Raw genomic sequence first — 18,522 nt, 5'->3', positions numbered from 1 at the left:
GTCACACAGAGAGAGAGAGAGGCAGAGACACAGGCAGAGGGAGAAGCAGGCTCCATGCACCGGGAGCCTGACGTGGGATTCGATCCCGGGTCTCCAGGATCGCGCCCTGGGCCAAAGGCAGGCGCCAAACCGCTGCGCCACCCAGGGATCCCCAAGCCTTTGCTTTTAACATTTGTCCTAATATATCATAATTCCACAACAAAACAAATATCCACCCCCCACCCCAAAACCCCAAAGACCAATAAACCAAAAAAAAAAAAAACAAAAAAAATTAATTACAAATTTTACCTAATCTGTTTGCAGGATTTCGTTTGAAAAGCATTCGTAAGAGACTCTGGGCTTCAGGACTCAAAAACTGAGGCATCCCAAGTTTGGCTCTAAAGAATAAATCCACATAGTAACATTTTATTTTTTGGAGGTATTTGTATTTTATTTTTAATTTTTAAAATTAATCTTTTTTACTTTAAGATAATTGTGGATTTATACTAAGCGGTAAGAAATAATACAAATAGATCCTGTATACCTTTTACCCAGTTTTCCCCAAAGGTAACATTTTACCAAACTATAGTATACTATAACAACCAGAATACTGACATTGATACAATCCACTGATCTCACTCAGATGTCTCCAGTTTTAACTGCACCCATTGTGTAAGTTCACTCAATGTGTAAGTTCTATGCCATTTTACCTCATGTATAGGTTCCTGTATCCACCACCACAGTAAAGATACTCAATAGTTCATTACTACCAGCATATCTCATGTTGTCCCTTTATAACTACACCTGTCTCCTTCCCTCTCCAATTCTTAACCTCTGGCAATCACAAATCTATTCTACATTTCTACAATTTTGTCATTTTAAGAATGTTATGTAAATATAATTATAAAGTATGTAACCTTTTTTCACTCAGCATAAATTCCTTTGAGATTCATCCAAGTGGTTGCATGTATCAATAAATCATTCCTTTTAGTTGTTGAGTAGCATTCCATGGCATGGATGTATCACAGTTTATATATTTACCTATTAAAGGGCATCAGGATTGTGTCCAGTTTTGGATTCTACAAATAAAGATGCTCTGTACATTTGTATATAGGTTTTTGTGTGAACACTTAATAGAATTTCAGTCCATAATATTCTAACAAACTTTTCCATTTTTATAAATTTTGCAAAAAGCACTGCTGTGACAGTAAGATCATCTGAGTCTTAGTTCTGGCACTGTTACTAAGAACTTTGTGACCTTGGGAAAAGACAATTCTCTTGGGTCTGTTACCACTTCTTTATAAGCAAGGGGACTATTAGATCAATGGCTCCCAAAATGTAGCCTTGGAACCCTTTTTCAAAAGGAATTTAAGAAATCCACTATTTACAACTGCTAAAAGAACATGTGCATCATATGCCTATTTTTTCCTCCCATTCCCTTTAATAGCCCTACAGGGAAGAAGAGCTGGTGGGAAAGAGGTCTGTGGAACATCTAAGAGTCTAAGGTACAGTCTGAAACCCACCAGCTTGAATGAGCTTGAAGGTCAGTTTCAGCTCTAATATATAATTTTATTTTTTTTCTAATTTATAAATTAAGGAAACTAATGATCCTCTAAGTATGAAAATAATTAAAGAGCTGGGGAAATGGCTAGCAGAGAAAGGTCTATTTGAGAAATACATCCATTTATTATTCAGTGAGTTGTTACTGAGCTACTATGTGCCAGATATTCCTTAGTGTTGAGGATACAGATAAAGATAGCACCCCATCAAGTCAGTGGGGGAAGACGGAGATGGATAACCCAAGGATAAACCTAGTACGTGAAGAGGCATATTCAGAAGGACGTATGGAAAGACTGCTAAGGGAATATCAGGGGATATCTAATTTAACACGAGAGATTGTGAAAGGCCTTAAATGCAATTTATTTATTTATTTTTTAAAAGATTTTATTTATTTATGAGAGAGAGAGAGAAAGTGAGAGAGAGGGTGACACGCAGAGACACAGGCAGAGGGAGAAGCAGGCTCCACGCAGGGAACCCAAAGCGGTACTCGATCCCAGGCCTCCAGGACCATGCCCTGGGCCGAAGGCAGGTGCCAAACCACTGAGCCTTCCAGGGATCTCCTTAAATGCAATTTAAAGGTTGAGAATTTATTCACTTGGCCAGTGTTCCCCCAACATCTTACTAAATAACCTTGATTTCTCTAGATACTCAGCAGCAACAACAAAATACTTCATGATCCAATGAATTTGTGGAATGCTATCTATTATACCCCTTGTTGGAAACACAGAATAAAGTACATGCATATAAAAGGCTGAAAAATCTAAAGTAAAGAAATCAGTATTTTTCTAAACATTTGCTCCCAGTACCTCTTTTTCAGAGAAGACCTATTCACATCTTGTAGGGGGAGCATTCTGTTCAACAAATCTGGGAAAATACTGCCAAATTAGGTAATAAGGATATACCAGAGGTCTTTAAACAGTGGAATAACATGACCAAATTTATTTTCAACAAGGTAACTCCAAGGGCAGTATAGACTGATCTGGAGTGGGAAGTGGTGGTAGGTTGTAAGCATTCTACTTTGGAGCTTGACTCAATAGTGTAAGTAAGAGACCACCATGATCTGAGAACTGTAAGCAGTACAATGCAAAGAAACGCCTGGGACACTGAAATATTTCTGAAAGCAAATTTGACCAATACCTGCATGTGCAAGAGAAGGGAAGAAATCAAAAGTGATTTTCAGGTTTCTGGCTTGGGAAATGGGGTACTTAGAAATGAGGCTAATTGAAAGCACAAGAAGAAAAAAAGAACAGCAAACAGATAAATCTAGTTTAAAGATGTTAAGTCATACATATCATGTTTTTGGAGAGCCAAGCAAGTGAGTAAATGCGAATACAGGTCTGATGTCTGGTTAAGGTAAGAAAGAGTAATTTGAGAATAATTAAAATGCTGAGAGTAGTTATAGGGAAGATCGAAATGAGCACAGAAGAGAAGAAAAGCATATCAGAGATGAAACCCTGGGGAACAAGAACATTAAAACAGTGGTCAGAAAAAGAACAATTTGAGCATTAAAAATAATGAATGCAATTGTTTGTAAATGCTGAATCACACTGATTATCAAATCCCATGGGTTTGTTGTAGTCAAAACTAACATAAAAACCAACTCTTTCAACACCATCCCCACTGGAGGTAACCAGGGCTCTGGCAATTGGAAATAATTAAGGAAAGAATCAAACATTTATTCTGCTTTTCTTGTTTGAGCCTTATTTCAAGGTAACTAAAGAGCCCTCGTTGATGAGAGAAAGTTCATTGTTTTGGAAAATATCAGCTAATAAATGAAGAAGGAATAAAAGTAATAGAAAATCACTATTTTTGAATCCCTAATAAAATAATTGTTTCAATTAATGGTTACCAATGGTTGAAACCACTAGTTGAAAATCTGCCAAGGAACTTTGCAACAGAGGGATCAGATGTAACTATAGGAACTGGTCACTTAAAGTGGGGCAACCAGGTGTTCTAAGCCTTCTGATTTGATGCAATGGCTCATGTGTGCAGCATGAGCTATGAAATAATCTTGCCAAAAAATAACCAGAAATTCAACAAAGGAACAAGTTCAACAATATTATAAGGAGAATAAAACAATTTCAACACTCCTAGAAGGCTAATTGTTATGTCACCATGTTAACAAGAGAGCCACAAGAACTGGCTTTAAATTCATTCAATTGATCAAAAACAACTTGCCTAGGTGAACATAGTTTTTGTTTTTTCCAAACCAACCAATCAGTAACTGCTCTTCATCTGTGAAAATCAGCCAGACAAAAATGGGCTGACTCCAACAACCACACCTGAGTGCCAAGTGATCAACAACAGTCCCACCAAAGTAACCACTCTTAGAGATGATGTCAACCCACTTATGGCCCTGAAAATCTGCCAATTCTTGAACTCTACCCTTCGCCCAAAACCCTATGTAAGAACACTGGTCTGTGCTGCTTAGACACTATTAGATCAGGATCTCTCTTTCTTACTGTAGTAAGCGATAGGATTGGCTTTATGGTTTTTATTTCATATACCAAGAGGTCGTCTTTTGACAAGATATATTCTGAAAGTGGAATTCTATAAAACTGTCTTGGTTTCTTCTACAAGTAAATGGTAGGTAACACAGGGTAGAGTGTTCTGGAAGAACAGAAGCTTGAGAAATGAAATGTTCAGATGTGATTTGGGACTGTAAAGACACAGTTCCGGAGAGAATCTGAAAAATCTGGTCAAGAATTGGTATTAGTGGATACTTAGCAGTGTCTTGTTAGGTATGGTTATGTAAGAAAACATCCATACTTTACAGTGATGCAAACTGCAGTAGGTGAGAAATAGCATGTCTGGAATGTTTAAAATATTTCAATGAAGAAAGAGAAAGAAAAAAGAAACAGATGAAGCAAATGTGGCAAATCTTGGGGACTGTTGAATCTGCATGACAGATATATGTGTTCACTGTATTAATCCTATTTTTGTGAATTACATTAGAAAGTTTTCATAATTAAACAGAGAAAAGCAGGCAGAGACAGAGAAAAGCAGGCAGAGAAGGAATGGTCAAGCACGAGACCAAAAGAGAAACTGTTAGGGAGGGAGGAGAAGCAGATGTGAGGAGAAAGATCTAAATGGGGAGAAGGTGGCAATAGCATCAAATACTCCCAGAGACACTTTTCTTACCTGTCTCATCTAAATGGCTCCTGCTTCTGCCCTTTCCCTCACATTTCAAAAATAATCTGGTTTATTATGCCTATTGTTCCTATTACTATCCGGAATTATTATCTTCATGTGTTCAAATATTAATTTTTTGTCTCCTCTAATAGAATGCAAGCTCTGTGAGACCACAGAAGATCCTGTCAGTCTTGTTCACACTGCATCCTAAGTATATGTAGCAAGACCTCAACCTTCTGTGGAATGAATCGTGTCCACAAACGGTGCAGAGAGTCACCTAACAATCTGCCACTGGTTTAAGCAACCAGATCACTGGTGACCATAAGAAAAGGAGTTTCAGTTGAGTGGTGGTAATGAACAATCAACAGGTTGTGGAATAAAAGGAGCCAAGAAATGGTAACAGAAAGCACAGACTACTCCTTAAAGAGGCTTTGTGCTCAAAGGATGCAGGAAGATGGTACACAAACTTGAAAACAAGGCCAGGTCAAAGAAAGAGTTAGTCTGTTAACACTAGACTATGTTTATTCACTGAAAGGAAGGGGCCTGAATAGATGAAGTAAAGAAGGTTCAGGGAACATTCATTTATCGAGCAAATATTTTTTGCTGTTTTTATTGGGGAGAATAACATAAAGTGCAAACAAACTTGGCACAGCCCCAACACCAAAGTATACAGTTCACTGATTTACCACAAAGTGAACAGTCCTGTGGCCAAGAAATATAACATTGCCAGAACCCCTCATTCAATGTAACCACTTTTCTTACTTTGCCTTGGCTGCTGCCATTTAAATATGGACCTTAAAAATTATGTTTCAGTTTGTCTGCTTTAAAACTTTGTAAATAGAATCATATAGTTATTTATTCTTTTGTGTCTGAACTGTCTTTGCTCAACATTCTTAATGTGATTTACCCAAGTTGCTGCACATAACTGTGGTTTGTTCATTTTCTTTGCTGTATGGCACACTGTACCCCTGAACCAAAGGCCTCAGATGTTTTTGTATAGCTTGAGAGCTAAGAATGATTTTTCCATTTTTAAAAAAAAGATTTTGTTTATGTATTTAAGAGAGAGCAAGAGCACGAGTGGGGGACGGGGAGAGGGAGAAGCAGGTTACTGCTGAGCAGGGAGGCTGACATGGGGCTCGATCCTAGGACTCTGGGATCATGACCTGAGCCAAAAGCAGAGGCTTAACAGACTGAGCCACCCAGCTGTCTCAGTTATTACATTTTTTTAAAGGATTGTATTTATTTATTTGAGAGAGAGAGTATGTGTGAGTGGCAGGGAAGAATAAAGGGATTGGGACAAGGCGACTCTGCACTGAGGGCAGAGTGCAACAAGGGGCTCTGTCCTGTGACCCTGAGATCATGACCTGAGCTGAAATCAAGAGTCAGAGGTTTCACTGACTGAGCCACTGAAGCACCCAGGTTTTTACATTTTTAAAATGTTGGAAACAATAAACAATAAGAATACGTGACAGACACTGTATGTGGCTTGCAAAGCTTAAAGTATTTACATAGTATCTCTGCTGTATCTCATTCTATGACTAACTATAGCATAATTTATGAATCCACTCTACTGCCAGTGATCCATTTTCCACTTTCTGGTTATTACAAATAATGCTGCTATGAACATCTCTGTTCTAGTTTCTTAATGTGCAAGTAAATTGATCCATGTAAATTGAGTGCATGCCTAGGAATAGGATTATTGGATGAGGGTATATATATTATTTGGCTTTGGAACATGGTCAAAAAACTGCTTTCCAAAGTGGTTAAAAGTTGCTACTGCTCCACATCCTGTTAGCACTTTATATTGCCAGTTTTTTTACTGTTAGCTATTCTGGTGGGTATGCAGTTGTAACTCTCTGTGGTTATAATTTGCATTTTCTGATTAATGAGGGTGAGCAGCTATTTAATGGCCATTGAATATCTTCTTTTGTGAAGTCCTTACGTCTCCTACCCACATTCCTATTGGGCTTTTTTCTTACTGATTGATTGGAGTTCTTGATATATTCTAGATATAAGCCCTTTGTTGGATGTGTCTCAAATGTTGTCTTCTATTCTCTCAAATGGAATCTTTTGATAAGAAGTTATCAGTTTTAATGTAATAATACTTTATTAGTCTTTTACAGCTAGTGCTTTCTGTATCCGAAGACTATTTTTCCAACCCAAAGATCATCACTTTTATGCTCTTCTAGAATCTTTTTTGCCTTTTTACATATATAAGAAAATACATATGTGTGCTCACTTTGGCAGCACATATACTAAAATATATGTATATTTTTAATATACTTGGAAATGATTTTGTGTGTGGTGTGAGGTAGGGATTGTTTTATCTTTTTCCTATATGAATACCAATTTTTCTAGCATGATTTATTTAAAAAGGCTGTTTCTTCCCTAGTGTTCTGCAATTTCCAATGGTCATAAATAAAATGTCTATATATGTATAGGTCTGTTACCTGGCTATTTTAATGCACAAATCTATTTTCTATACTTCTTTCAATGACATATTGTCCTAATATGAAAAAATGAATCATATTTCATTAATCATTTTCTAATATTGATTACATGTTGAAATGAAAATATCTTGGATATACTGGGTTAAATAAAATATATTACAATTAATATTAATTTTTTTACTTTTTCAATGTTGCTACTAAAAAATTTAAAATTATGTACGTGGCTCACATTACATTTCTGTTGGAAAATGCTGCTGATCTATACAAACCCACATCTTTACAACACTACGGCTGTCACAATGTGAATATGGTACAACCTTCCAGTTATTTTGGTCTTTTAAATTTTTCTTTAAATAAAGTTTCCTAAGTTTTCTGCATAGAGTTCTTACATAACTTTTGCTAGGTTTATCCCTAGTTATTTGAGATTTTCTAATACTATTGTAAATACTTTTTTAAAAATTCCATTTTCTGTTGCTAGTATATAGATGTGAAATAGATTTTATTTACTGATTTTTTTTTAATGATAGTCACAGAGAGAGAGAGAGAGAGGCAGAGACACAGGCAGAGGGAGAAGCAGGCTCCATGCACCAGGAGCCCGATGTGGGATTCGATCCCAGGTCTCCAGGATCGCGCCCTGGGCCAAAGGCAGGCGCCAAACCGCTGCGCCACCCAGGGATCCCTATTTACTGATTTTTTATCTAACAATTTAGCTCAACTCTTATTAATTCCAAGAATGTATATGAAGATTTGGATTTTCTATGGACACAATCATGTTACATACATAATGACAACTTTATTTCTTCTTTTTAAACCTTAAACCTTACTTCTTTTATTGGTCTTACTGTACTTGCTAGTATCTCCAGGATAATGTGAATGGAGGTAGAATAATGGATGTCCTTGTTATATTCCAAATCTCAAAGGTAAATCTTTCAATATGTTAGCATTAACATGAGGATTATATGAGTATTCCTTTGGAGGATATAACCCAGAGCCCTGGACCCCCAGTGTTTCTGCTTGGGGCAGGAGCCTTGTCTCTGGCGGTACTTGGTGGGGGGCATGAATAAAGGCCAAAGGCTCCAACATGTGTGTGGCAAAAAAAGAAAAGTAACATGAGTATTCTAAATCTATGAGTCTTGTTCATATTTGAAACACATCAATATTAATGTCATAATATCGATGAATAAAATCTATTTTACTTTGAAGTATTTTTAAATCTCATTAAAACATATCTATTAGGGAGTACTTACTTAAGAATCATAGTCATTGTTTCTTTTCGATCTTTTCCTTGGAAAGGTAGTGTACCAGTGAGCATTTCAAACTACAAAAAGGCAATATCATCAGAGGTATTAGTCAATAAGCATAAAATCTCAAGGCTAGAAAGTAAAAAAGCATCATCTTAATTAAAATCAAATCTTGTAAAATTGCTGAATAAAAAAACAAGTGATTTATAGTTTTACCATATTACTGAACTCAAAAAACACCTCAATCCTTACCATTAACACACCAAAAGACCACCAGTCTGCACTCTGAGTATGACCTCGACGATTAACTACTTCTGGAGCCATGTATTCCACAGTTCCACAGAAAGAATATGCCTTCTTTTCATGGTCAATAGACTCTTTACTTAGGCCAAAATCTGCCAAAATAAATATCAAATTCATAAATATCCCACAATAATTTCCAAACTTAAAGTTTAAATTTCGAATTCCAATATTTACATTTATTATTAAAAATTCTAATCCAAGTTTTTAAGACAATGTGCTAGTCAATATTTGTACCATAATCAGCCTTAAAAGAAATTATATAGAATATTTTAATAAAATGAGGATTTTTTTACCTGTTAATTTGATGTGACCTTCTTCATCAAGAAGTATGCTGAAAGAAAATAAAGTCAGAAAATCTTTTCAAACCAGTAGATATTTATAGACCCTAGACCTGAAACTGCTGTGTTAAGTGTCAGATCACTACATTTATTCTAAAATATTTTTTTAAATAATAAATAAAATAAAATATTTTTTTGTATTGTGAATAAGGCAAATATAAAAAAGGAGAAAATTTTTGGACACACAAAGGCAAAAAGCCTTATAAAGGTGTATAAGAGCACTTGAAAACTATTAGGAAAAGAGCCAAAACCCATACTCTGATTTCTAGTTGCTCTAATACCTTTCTGCAGAAGTGGCCTAACCGAAATCCTTAGTGCTTGCACAATAGACAGAGGGTCCACATATTTAAGTCAACTGAATTAAAGCTGTCATTTTCTAGGCATCTGATTCAGTCACTCTTTCCTAGCTTTTCTATCCATTCCTCTTTTTTTTAGAGTAGGGGAGGGGGAGAGGAAGAGAGAATCTTAACCAGGTTCAATGCTGGATCTTGGGGCTTGATCTCACAACTCTGAGATTATGACCTGAGCTGAAATCAAAAGTCGGACACCTAACTGATTGAGCCACCCAGGTGCACCTTATCCAGTCCTTTTTTTTTTTTTTTTAAAGATTTTATTTATTCATGAGAGAGAGAGAGACAGAGAGAGAGAGAGAGGGGGGCAGAGACACAGTAGGGAGCCTCATGCGGGACTCAATCCCAGGACTCCAGGATCATGCCCTGGGCCAAAGGCAGGCGCTAAACCACTCAGCCACCCAGGGATCTCCTGAGCCACCCAGGGATCCCCTGGTCCTCTTCTTAACACAATTTCCTTATACTCCTTGTTTTTCACTGACCCATCCCTTCACTGTATACATTCTCCAGTGTTTTCTCTCTTTCTTAGTAAACTGTGAGCTTCTAGAAGGTTTGACCTTACCCATCTTATAGTTCAGTGCTTGGTAGAGTACAGACAAATAAGAAATGTATGTTGAATGCATGGGGCCAGTCTACAAAAGGTCAATAAGGCATTCCAAATAGTTTGGACTTCTCAAGAGCACTGAAGATCATAAAATATTTATATGCATGAAAGGTAGAGATAATCAGATCTGGATTTTAATAAACCAATTTAGAGGAGAAAATAAAGGGTATTTAGTGAGCTCTTAGATATGGATCATGATAGAGAAGAACAAATGGAGAAGATACTCAGGTTTCTGGCTTTAGGAGATACTTGAGTGGAGAATAATGTCATTAACTAATAAGCTATAGGAAGGGTAAATACTAGGCTGTAGGCCAATAATTCTATTTCTGGATAGGTATTTTAAGTATACTGACTTGAAAGGCCAAGTAATAAACTGTTTCATTTATATTCAAAGCTATTCCATAACACAGGCATTTCCTTATTTTTAATTCTAACTAAAAAAATGTGAAAGCCAAATTTTGATAGAATAAAATTTTACTATGTCAAAAATACCACTAACCTTTCTAAATAATCAATTCAAATATGATTACAATAAAGTTTGCCACTGAGGATAATTCAGTAGAGACTTCTTTATCAAAGTCTTTTTCATAAGAGACTTATGAAAAAAATACAAATCTTAATTATGCTTGATTACAAAGCAGACCAACCATTTAGGGAATATAAAGGGAATTATTAAGGTATGGTGGAAATCATCCTCCCTTCTGCCTAATAAATACATGAAAGTTCTAAAAACAAAATTCAAATTATTTTTAGTAGTTTGAGAAAAAAAGAGAACATAGCTAAAGGAACATTACTTATTCCTTCTGCAGCAAATACATTTTTTTAAGATAAGCATGCCCATCCTCTACCTTTGAGAGAAAAAGCCAACTATATTTCTTTCAATAGGCAACGTTCCCTTTCAAGTTCTAAAAATAATTTTTAGCCATATTTATTATAACAGAGTTCTGGTTTAAAACAATGTGGAAAATGGAAAACCCCTTACAGTGCATAAAACAACTGGTTTAAAATTGAAATTTCTTCTAAGTTCTATATTATGGTATATACTTAGATTATTTAACAACTAAATGTTATTTCAATTAATAGTGTCACCTAGACATCTAGGTGAAAGATCTCACGTCTTACCTACATTTGATCTTATTCGACTCTTAAGAAGGGCCGGTCCTTTATACATAATTTTATGACCAATGCTAATCCAATCGTCTACAATAAATACATTCAATTAAATGATATAAAACAATAAAATGTAACTCCATCTCAGGACTCTGAGATCATGACCCGAGCTGAAATCAAGAGTTGGACATTTAACCAACTAAGCCACCCAGTATCCTCAAATATTAGCTTTTTGACAGTTGCTACTATATAAACAATGGGAAATTTGCTCAACTCACACTTAAAATTTGAAATAATGTGGAGAAGAAAATTTTCAGGGGCACCTGGGTGGTCTTGATCTCTTGATCTCAGCTCAGGTCATGATCTCACTCACGATTGTGAGACTGAGCCCCACATCAGGCACTGCACTGGGAGTGGAGCCTGCTTAAGATTCTCTCTCTCTCTCTGTGCCCCTTATCCCCCCATCCTCTAAGAAAAAAAAGAAATTTCAATAAAGTGTATGAGGAGGGAAGCATTAGCTCTATGCATGCTATCCTTCATACCAAAAAAGTTTCAGATGGAGTTAAAAGTAAAAAAAAGAAACCATAAAATAAGAAGAAAAATATCTGATTATAAGATGGGAAAAGGTTTTCCAAGAATAAAAGTCATAGAAGAAATTACAAAAGACTGGCAGATCTGAGAAAAAAATAATTGTGTAGGTAAAAATAGAATAAAATTAAAAGACAAACTAGAAAAATCTATTTGCAATATATGTCAAATGGTTAAATTCTTAATTTGTAAAGGTTTCTTACAAAACAATGGGAAAAATGATATTCAAGATAAATGAATGAAGGCCATGAACAGAAAAATCACACAAAAATACAAATTGCCAATAAACATATGAATGAGGATTTCAACCTCATTAAAAATAAAAATGCAAATGAAAGCAATACAACAATAACAGATATTATGATTGGCAGATTTTTTAAAGATCTTATTTCTTCTTTCATGAGACAGAGAGAGAGAGGTAAAAACATAGGCAGAGGGAAAAGTAGGCTCCTCTCAGGGAGCCTGATGTGGGACTCGATCCCCGGACCGAGATCACGCCCTGAACCAAAGGCAGATGCTCAACCGCTGAGCCACCCAGGAATCTTTGACTGGCAGATTTTTAAAAGTAAGAGAATACAGTGTTAGTAGAAATGGGAAGCACAGGAACTCTAACATAATTCTTGTGGTAGTTCTACAAAGTAATTTTACTTTTTATTACCTCCTAAATAATTATATTACATTATATTCAACTTAGTAGCATGATTCCTTACTTTTCTGGTTTTAAGTCTCTATAGATTATTCCCAGGCTATGTAGATGGTCTAAAGCAAGTGCAAGTTCGGCCAAGTAGAATTTGACATCTTCTTCTGTGAACATCACCTAAAGTAAAATAATAATAATTTTTGTCTTATTTTCTTTCTGTGTCTATAGTTTTTATTTAAAATTCCATTCTAGAGTTTTTAATATTCAAAAAGTTATAAGTATGTTAATCACATGTAGTTTTATCCACAATTTACTTATGAAAAGAATTTGCAAAAGTGATCAAATTAATCATTTTCTAAATGCTAAATGTGCACTGTGGGGGAAATAATTTCACATTTTGTTATGTAACAACTATATTCAGATTGTGCCATTGCTGGCCCACCACAGTAACATTTTAGAAAGTGATCTTTAAAATGCATACTGAATTTCCACTACTAATTTAAGTATATCTTGATACATGATTGCTTTTGAAAAACTGTAATTAAAAGAAGCAGGACAAAAGACAGTTTATCAATTTGAAGTCCTACTTTCAGAATAACTTCAAAAGATAGGAAATATAACTCTTTTTGGCTCTAATACCTTAATGTAAGAATCTTGTGCCACTAGAGATAATACGATAAAACTTAATATTGAAATACAACAAAGCTTTAGGTTAAAACAGGATGCATATAGATAAAAAATAGAGATTAATTATATACCTCTTTGGATAAGCGTGTAAACAAATCTCCTCCCCTGAGAAAATCCAAAATAAGATACAACTTCCCTTCAGTTTGGAAAGCTGAATGAAGAAAGGAAAATTTGTTTAATCCACCAGTTTGTTTTTTGGCTTACATTAGGTCAACTCATTCACAAATGAATATTATTTTTAAGCAAATTAATTATTATATCATAAATCTAAACTGATTTTTATTGGGAAGATAACCACTGATTTCTCTTAGTTTCCATGCAGAAATGTTAAATGCAGTGTTTCTTATTATGGAACCACTAGAATATTTGTTGCACTTTCTTGAGGCAATAGTCTCTCAGGAATACAGTAGTTTTAAAACATGTGATCAATAAGAAAAATTCCCTACATGGTTACTTAACTATTAAACAAAATACAAAAACCATGTCATTTAAGCGCAGGGAAAATGTGGGTTGGTTAGCTTTAATTACGCATATTAAAAGTCACCACAACTTTATCCACTGAGAAAAAGCACATACATCTTTGGGGGAAAGAAAGGTGATAAAAGCTTCAGGATGTTGACATTAAGGATCTTTCTTGCTTTTTTTTTTTGTTGTTGTTTTTTTTTTTTTTTGTCTTTCTTGCTTTTAAGACAAGTTGGGCTAACACATATGGACTATAAAATCCTGGTATACTGTTATTAATTATTATAATAAAAAACTGATTATTATTACTTATTCCTATGGCTACCACTCAGAAATATAAGTGTAAATGCAATAAAGGCCTTTAAAATTTGTTTAAGGAGTAATGGCTTAATTTCCATGACTTTATCTGGTAAACACATATAAACATACACAAGCAAATATTTATATACATTAAATTATCTGATTGCACTCAGGGAGGGGGTACCAAGTGGAGGGATGAGGTTGCAGGTGGTTCATAACTTACCATAATGCAACTTGACAATAAAAGGATGATTAACTTCTACCAAGATATCACGCTCCATTTTTGTCCGAACACGGTCTCGAACTACAAAATATTGTACACATGGCTATACTACAATAATTTTCAGAGACAATCTTTTTAAAAAAATCTCTTTGGTGCCTATTTTGAGTAAAATCTTGCTAAAACTGTAAATTCGTATTTTTATATATACCAGTAAAACTATTAGTACGTATAAATAAAACTATTACTCTTGAATTTTCAAAATTAATATTTTTTACTAAACTATACAACCAGAAAAAATTCTTCATATTTATAAAATCTGTGCTTTAAGTTAAAAAAAATTACAGAGAACATATCAGATGTTGAATCAGATGTTGGCTTTAACATTAAATTTACAAGTATTTTAATCAACGTTATTAAAAGTGGCCAAAAAAGAGTGACTTTTTAAAAACGAGGCATCCCAATGAAATATTAAAACACACAAGAAAATGGAATAGGTTTCACTACCCCTACAAACCCTATCAACTCAATTCAACAAGCATTCATTAAGCATCTGTAAAATGTGGCAGATATAGTGAAGGATAGGTATACCCAAGAAGGTCTATTTTGGGGGAAGGAAGAGAGGGAGAAGAAATAATGGGTACAGTTGAAAGAACAAAGGCATTTTTGGAGTTAAAAAAATTGGATTCAGACCGTGTAATCCTGAGCAAGTTACCTACTTAAACTCTCTGAGCCTCCGTTACCCCTCATCTATAAAATAGAGATTACACCACTGTACCTTTGTGGACTGTGTGACCATTTGAGATAAGGTCTATACATCCCAGAGCTTGGTATATAGGAGATAATGGTAGGTATAGCACGATGAGTATGATCAAAGGGATAAAATGACTTATTACCAGTAATAAGTAGTACAGAAATTCAGAGAAAGGAGAGATGAGTTTGGGAAAGCAAGAGTGAAGAGGTAGAGTTAGGAACTTTTAGAGTGGGATTTAGATGGGTTGGATGGATCAGGCCTAAAAAAGGAAAGGCCAGGTATGGAGTGCCAGTGCAAGCAAGGACACAGAGGCATGCATGAGGAAGAGAAAAAAAAAAAAAAAAAAAAAAACCAAATCAGTATGGAAATTGAGGGGGCAGTGAAATTAAGAGGACTCAGATTCCTGACAATCTGGAACGGCAGATACATTTATATTTGGTCCTGTAGGTAAAGCTCTCTTTTACCAACAAAAGATTTCCTGAGCAAATTCTATGTACAAGGCACTGGGAGAAATACACATACAAACAAAATAATCTTCAAGAAGCTCATAATCTGGTGGAAATGACAGACAACTAAATAAATAAATAGAATACATTCTGAGAAGTATTCTGTGTTGGTAGCTCAATGGATTTAAGAGGTGAAAATGATCATTCATTAAAATTTATTTTTTTTCTGTTGCATAATAAGGATAAATAATAAATGACTTGTAATCTTTAGGCTAGAGTGACTGAATGGTTATGTCAAGATTAAGCAGAGAGAATGCGGAAGAGAGTCTTCTGTGGGGGAAGGGAAGGGACAGAGAGAAAGACGAGTTGGCGTTGTTTTCAATATAAAGTGACCAGATATTTAAAACACGGAAATAAGACCCCTGGAAAAAAGAAATAAAGGAATCTAAAACTAAATCCTATGTTTCACATTTTCCCAGTTTTCCACTTCCAATTGGGAGATTTTGGTGCCACTGACTGAAAATGGGCAAACCAGGTATAGAAATCAAATTGTTCTTGATATCTATAAAGCTCTGTCTTTTAAATGACTTGTCTAGCTAGTGTATCAAATTCAGTATTAACCTCTGATTTCATTATCTTGTCCTATCACAACAACTCTGGTGTCCTCTATCCAATTCTGTTCCAGTCTAGCCCACATCTGTGCTTTTTCTACTGCTACCCATATGATCTTGGATTTAGTTCCTATTACCTTAGAGCTAGGTTCCAAATTTCTATCTCTTCTAATAATTATACAAAGATAACAAAGCTTATCATTTATTTTTTATTTTTTTTGAAGATTTTTATTTATTTATTCATGATAGTTACACAGAGAGAGACAGAGAGGCAGAGACACAGGCAGAGGGAGAAGCAGGCTCCATGCAGGGAGCCCGACGTGGGATTCGATCCCAGGCCTCCAGGATCGCGCCCCGGGCCAAAGGCAGGCGCCAAACCGCTGCGCCACCCAGGGATCCCAAAGCTTATCATTTAAAACTCACCTCTCTGCTCAGTAAGCAGCAAAAATATCCACCAGCGTATTTACTGTATATCCCTCACCTATTTATTCTACCACAATGAAGAGAACAATTATTTAGGAGTCAAGAGCTACAGGTTTTTAGTGGCCCTGCTAGTAACTAGATGAATTACCTTGCTCAAATTCTTAAACCACTTGGGGACTTCCTGCTTCCTTCTCTATGAAATGAGAGGCTAGAATACGATGATTTTCTTTCTGATTATCTTGTGAGGTGGTTTCCTTACATGTAACACTGATGAAAACTTGTTTAGTTGAAAACGAGCGAGATTTACTTAAGAATGCCTTCATTTTGTCTGAAACAGGACTGTGTAATAATTCTAATCTGGTTTCTTTTACTAATGTAAAGACCTATTGACAAATATAAATCACTCTAGAATCAGGAATTTTGATAAGGATATACTGGTTTAGAAGAAGGCATGTTTTATATTGGCTAAACTCTGAACCCTAAAATAGAATTTGTTAATGACTCATGCTGGCAAAGCAACTACATTCCTCTGAAATAATTTTTCTCATACAGTAGTTATTAGATTTTAAATCCTCCTTGACTTGAACATAAGAGTGAACAAGAAGAAATGCTGTTTATGTTTCTAGGATTATATATTAAGAAACTGTTTTAAGCAATGGTTTATAAAACTTTTAGGTCCACAGACTACTGTATTAGGACAAAAGTCCCCACAAACTCAACACTACTGACTTCTATTTGACCCTATTCATTGTATTAATAGGAACTCTGAAATGGAAAGAGACTTCTGGTTAAACATAAATGTTTTACTTTCTACTTTCTTCTAAAACCGGACTGAAATTAGGATAATGGAAAAAATTATGCATAAACTCACAAGGACAAAGAACAGGAGGGGAAGCAAGAGCAGAAGATGATGAGTAAGTGGTAACTTACACAGTAGTTAAGAGAAAGCTTTAAAAGCTTAGCCTAGGGGAATGAAGTCAATAAAAAATAAGCAAATTCTTGCCACAAGGCCCTTTCCAACTGGCTATTTGGTCTCATTTTTAAAATAGATTTATTCATGAGAGACACAGAGAGAGAGAGGCAGAGACATAGGCAGAAGGAGAAGTAGACTTTATGCAGGAAGCCCGATGTAGGACTCAATCCTGGGACTCTGGGTTCCGGCCCTGAGTCAATGGCAGATGCTCAACCGCTGAGCCACCCAGGTGTCCTGATACCTCATTTTTTTTTAATAAAAAAGATTTATTTATTTGAAAGAGAGAGGGAGAGAGAGAGAGGAAAGGGGCAGAGGGTGAAGGGGAGAATCTCAAGTGGACTCCCTGCTGAGCGTGGAGCCCAGTGCAGTGCTTGATCTCAGGACTGTGGGATCGTGACCTGAGCCAAAACCAAGGGTTGGGCACTCAAACAACTGAGCCACCCAGGTGCTGTTACCTCATTCTTTTTTTTTTTTAATTTTTTTTTATTTATTTATGATAGGCACACAGTGAGAGAGAGAGGCAGAGACACAGGCAGAGGGAGAGCAGGCTCCATGCACCGGAAGCCTGACGTGGGATTCGATCCCGCATCTCCAGGATCATGCCCTGGGCCAAAGGCAGGCGCTAAACCGCTGAGCCACCCAGGGATCCCTGTTACCTCATTCTTAAATGAGAAAAAGATAGCAAAGGATCTCCAGGCATTTGAGGAAAGGCTCTAAATATGAATAACAGCTATCAAAATAAACACAAAAAAGGATATAAAAGGAAACAGAGACAATATAAAGAACAAAAGAAAATTTTAAAAACCTGGTAATTTATATCCACCAATAGAGTGAAGCACCCATGAAATAAGAAGCTTTAAAAGGGGTAGGGGGAAGAAACCATTATCATCAACAAAAACTACCAAGAAAAAAAATGGAGACAGAGTTCATAGATTAAAAGACTTAAAGAGATATCAACCAACTACAAAATAGAGATCTATATAGATCTTGATTTGAACAGATTACAAAAAGAAAGATGAATTATAACAACAGGAACAACTGGAAATTTGAACACTGCTTAGATATTTGTATATTGATTTTTTAGGTATAATGACAGAGTTGTATTATTTCTTTTAGGAATCTTTATCTTTTAGAGATACACACTAAAATATTTATGGAAGAAAGTTTACAATGTCTAGGATTTGCTTCATAGTATCAAGAGAAAGGAAAAGAAAGGAAACAGATGCAAAAAAAATTTTTTTTGACTTGAGAAAGCTGAAGCAGCAAGGAGGGTATATGGGAGTTCTCTATATTCTTTTGTTTCCTTCTGTAAATGTTTGACACTTTCCATAATAAAAAGTTTTTAGAAAGG

The 18,522-nt window shown here is 35.5% G+C and overlaps 1 protein-coding gene across 13 annotated transcripts in view; it reads right to left on the bottom strand.

Annotated features, from left to right (window-relative positions):
- The window catches only part of RPS6KA3 (ribosomal protein S6 kinase A3), a 108,793-nt gene that overhangs the window by 25,444 nt on the left and 64,827 nt on the right, over nt 1-18,522 (bottom strand). For all 13 annotated transcript variants that reach the window (XM_072815958.1, XM_072815950.1, XM_072815954.1 and 10 more), the window contains 7 exons: nt 13,968-14,048; nt 13,054-13,133; nt 12,366-12,472; nt 8,959-8,996; nt 8,615-8,757; nt 8,369-8,439; nt 289-377 (listed from right to left, as the gene is read on the bottom strand). In XM_072815958.1, coding sequence (XP_072672059.1) covers nt 289-377; nt 8,369-8,439; nt 8,615-8,757; nt 8,959-8,996; nt 12,366-12,472; nt 13,054-13,133; nt 13,968-14,048 — 609 coding nt within the window. The remainder of the gene's footprint in view (nt 1-288; nt 378-8,368; nt 8,440-8,614; nt 8,758-8,958; nt 8,997-12,365; nt 12,473-13,053; nt 13,134-13,967; nt 14,049-18,522) is intronic.

Source organism: Canis lupus, chromosome X (assembly GCF_048164855.1).
Source record: "Canis lupus baileyi chromosome X, mCanLup2.hap1, whole genome shotgun sequence".
In the NCBI taxonomy this organism is placed as follows: domain Eukaryota; kingdom Metazoa; phylum Chordata; class Mammalia; order Carnivora; family Canidae; genus Canis; species Canis lupus.
The sequence above is the reverse complement of the archived record's forward strand: the minus strand, read 5'-3'. Positions and strand labels throughout refer to the sequence as shown.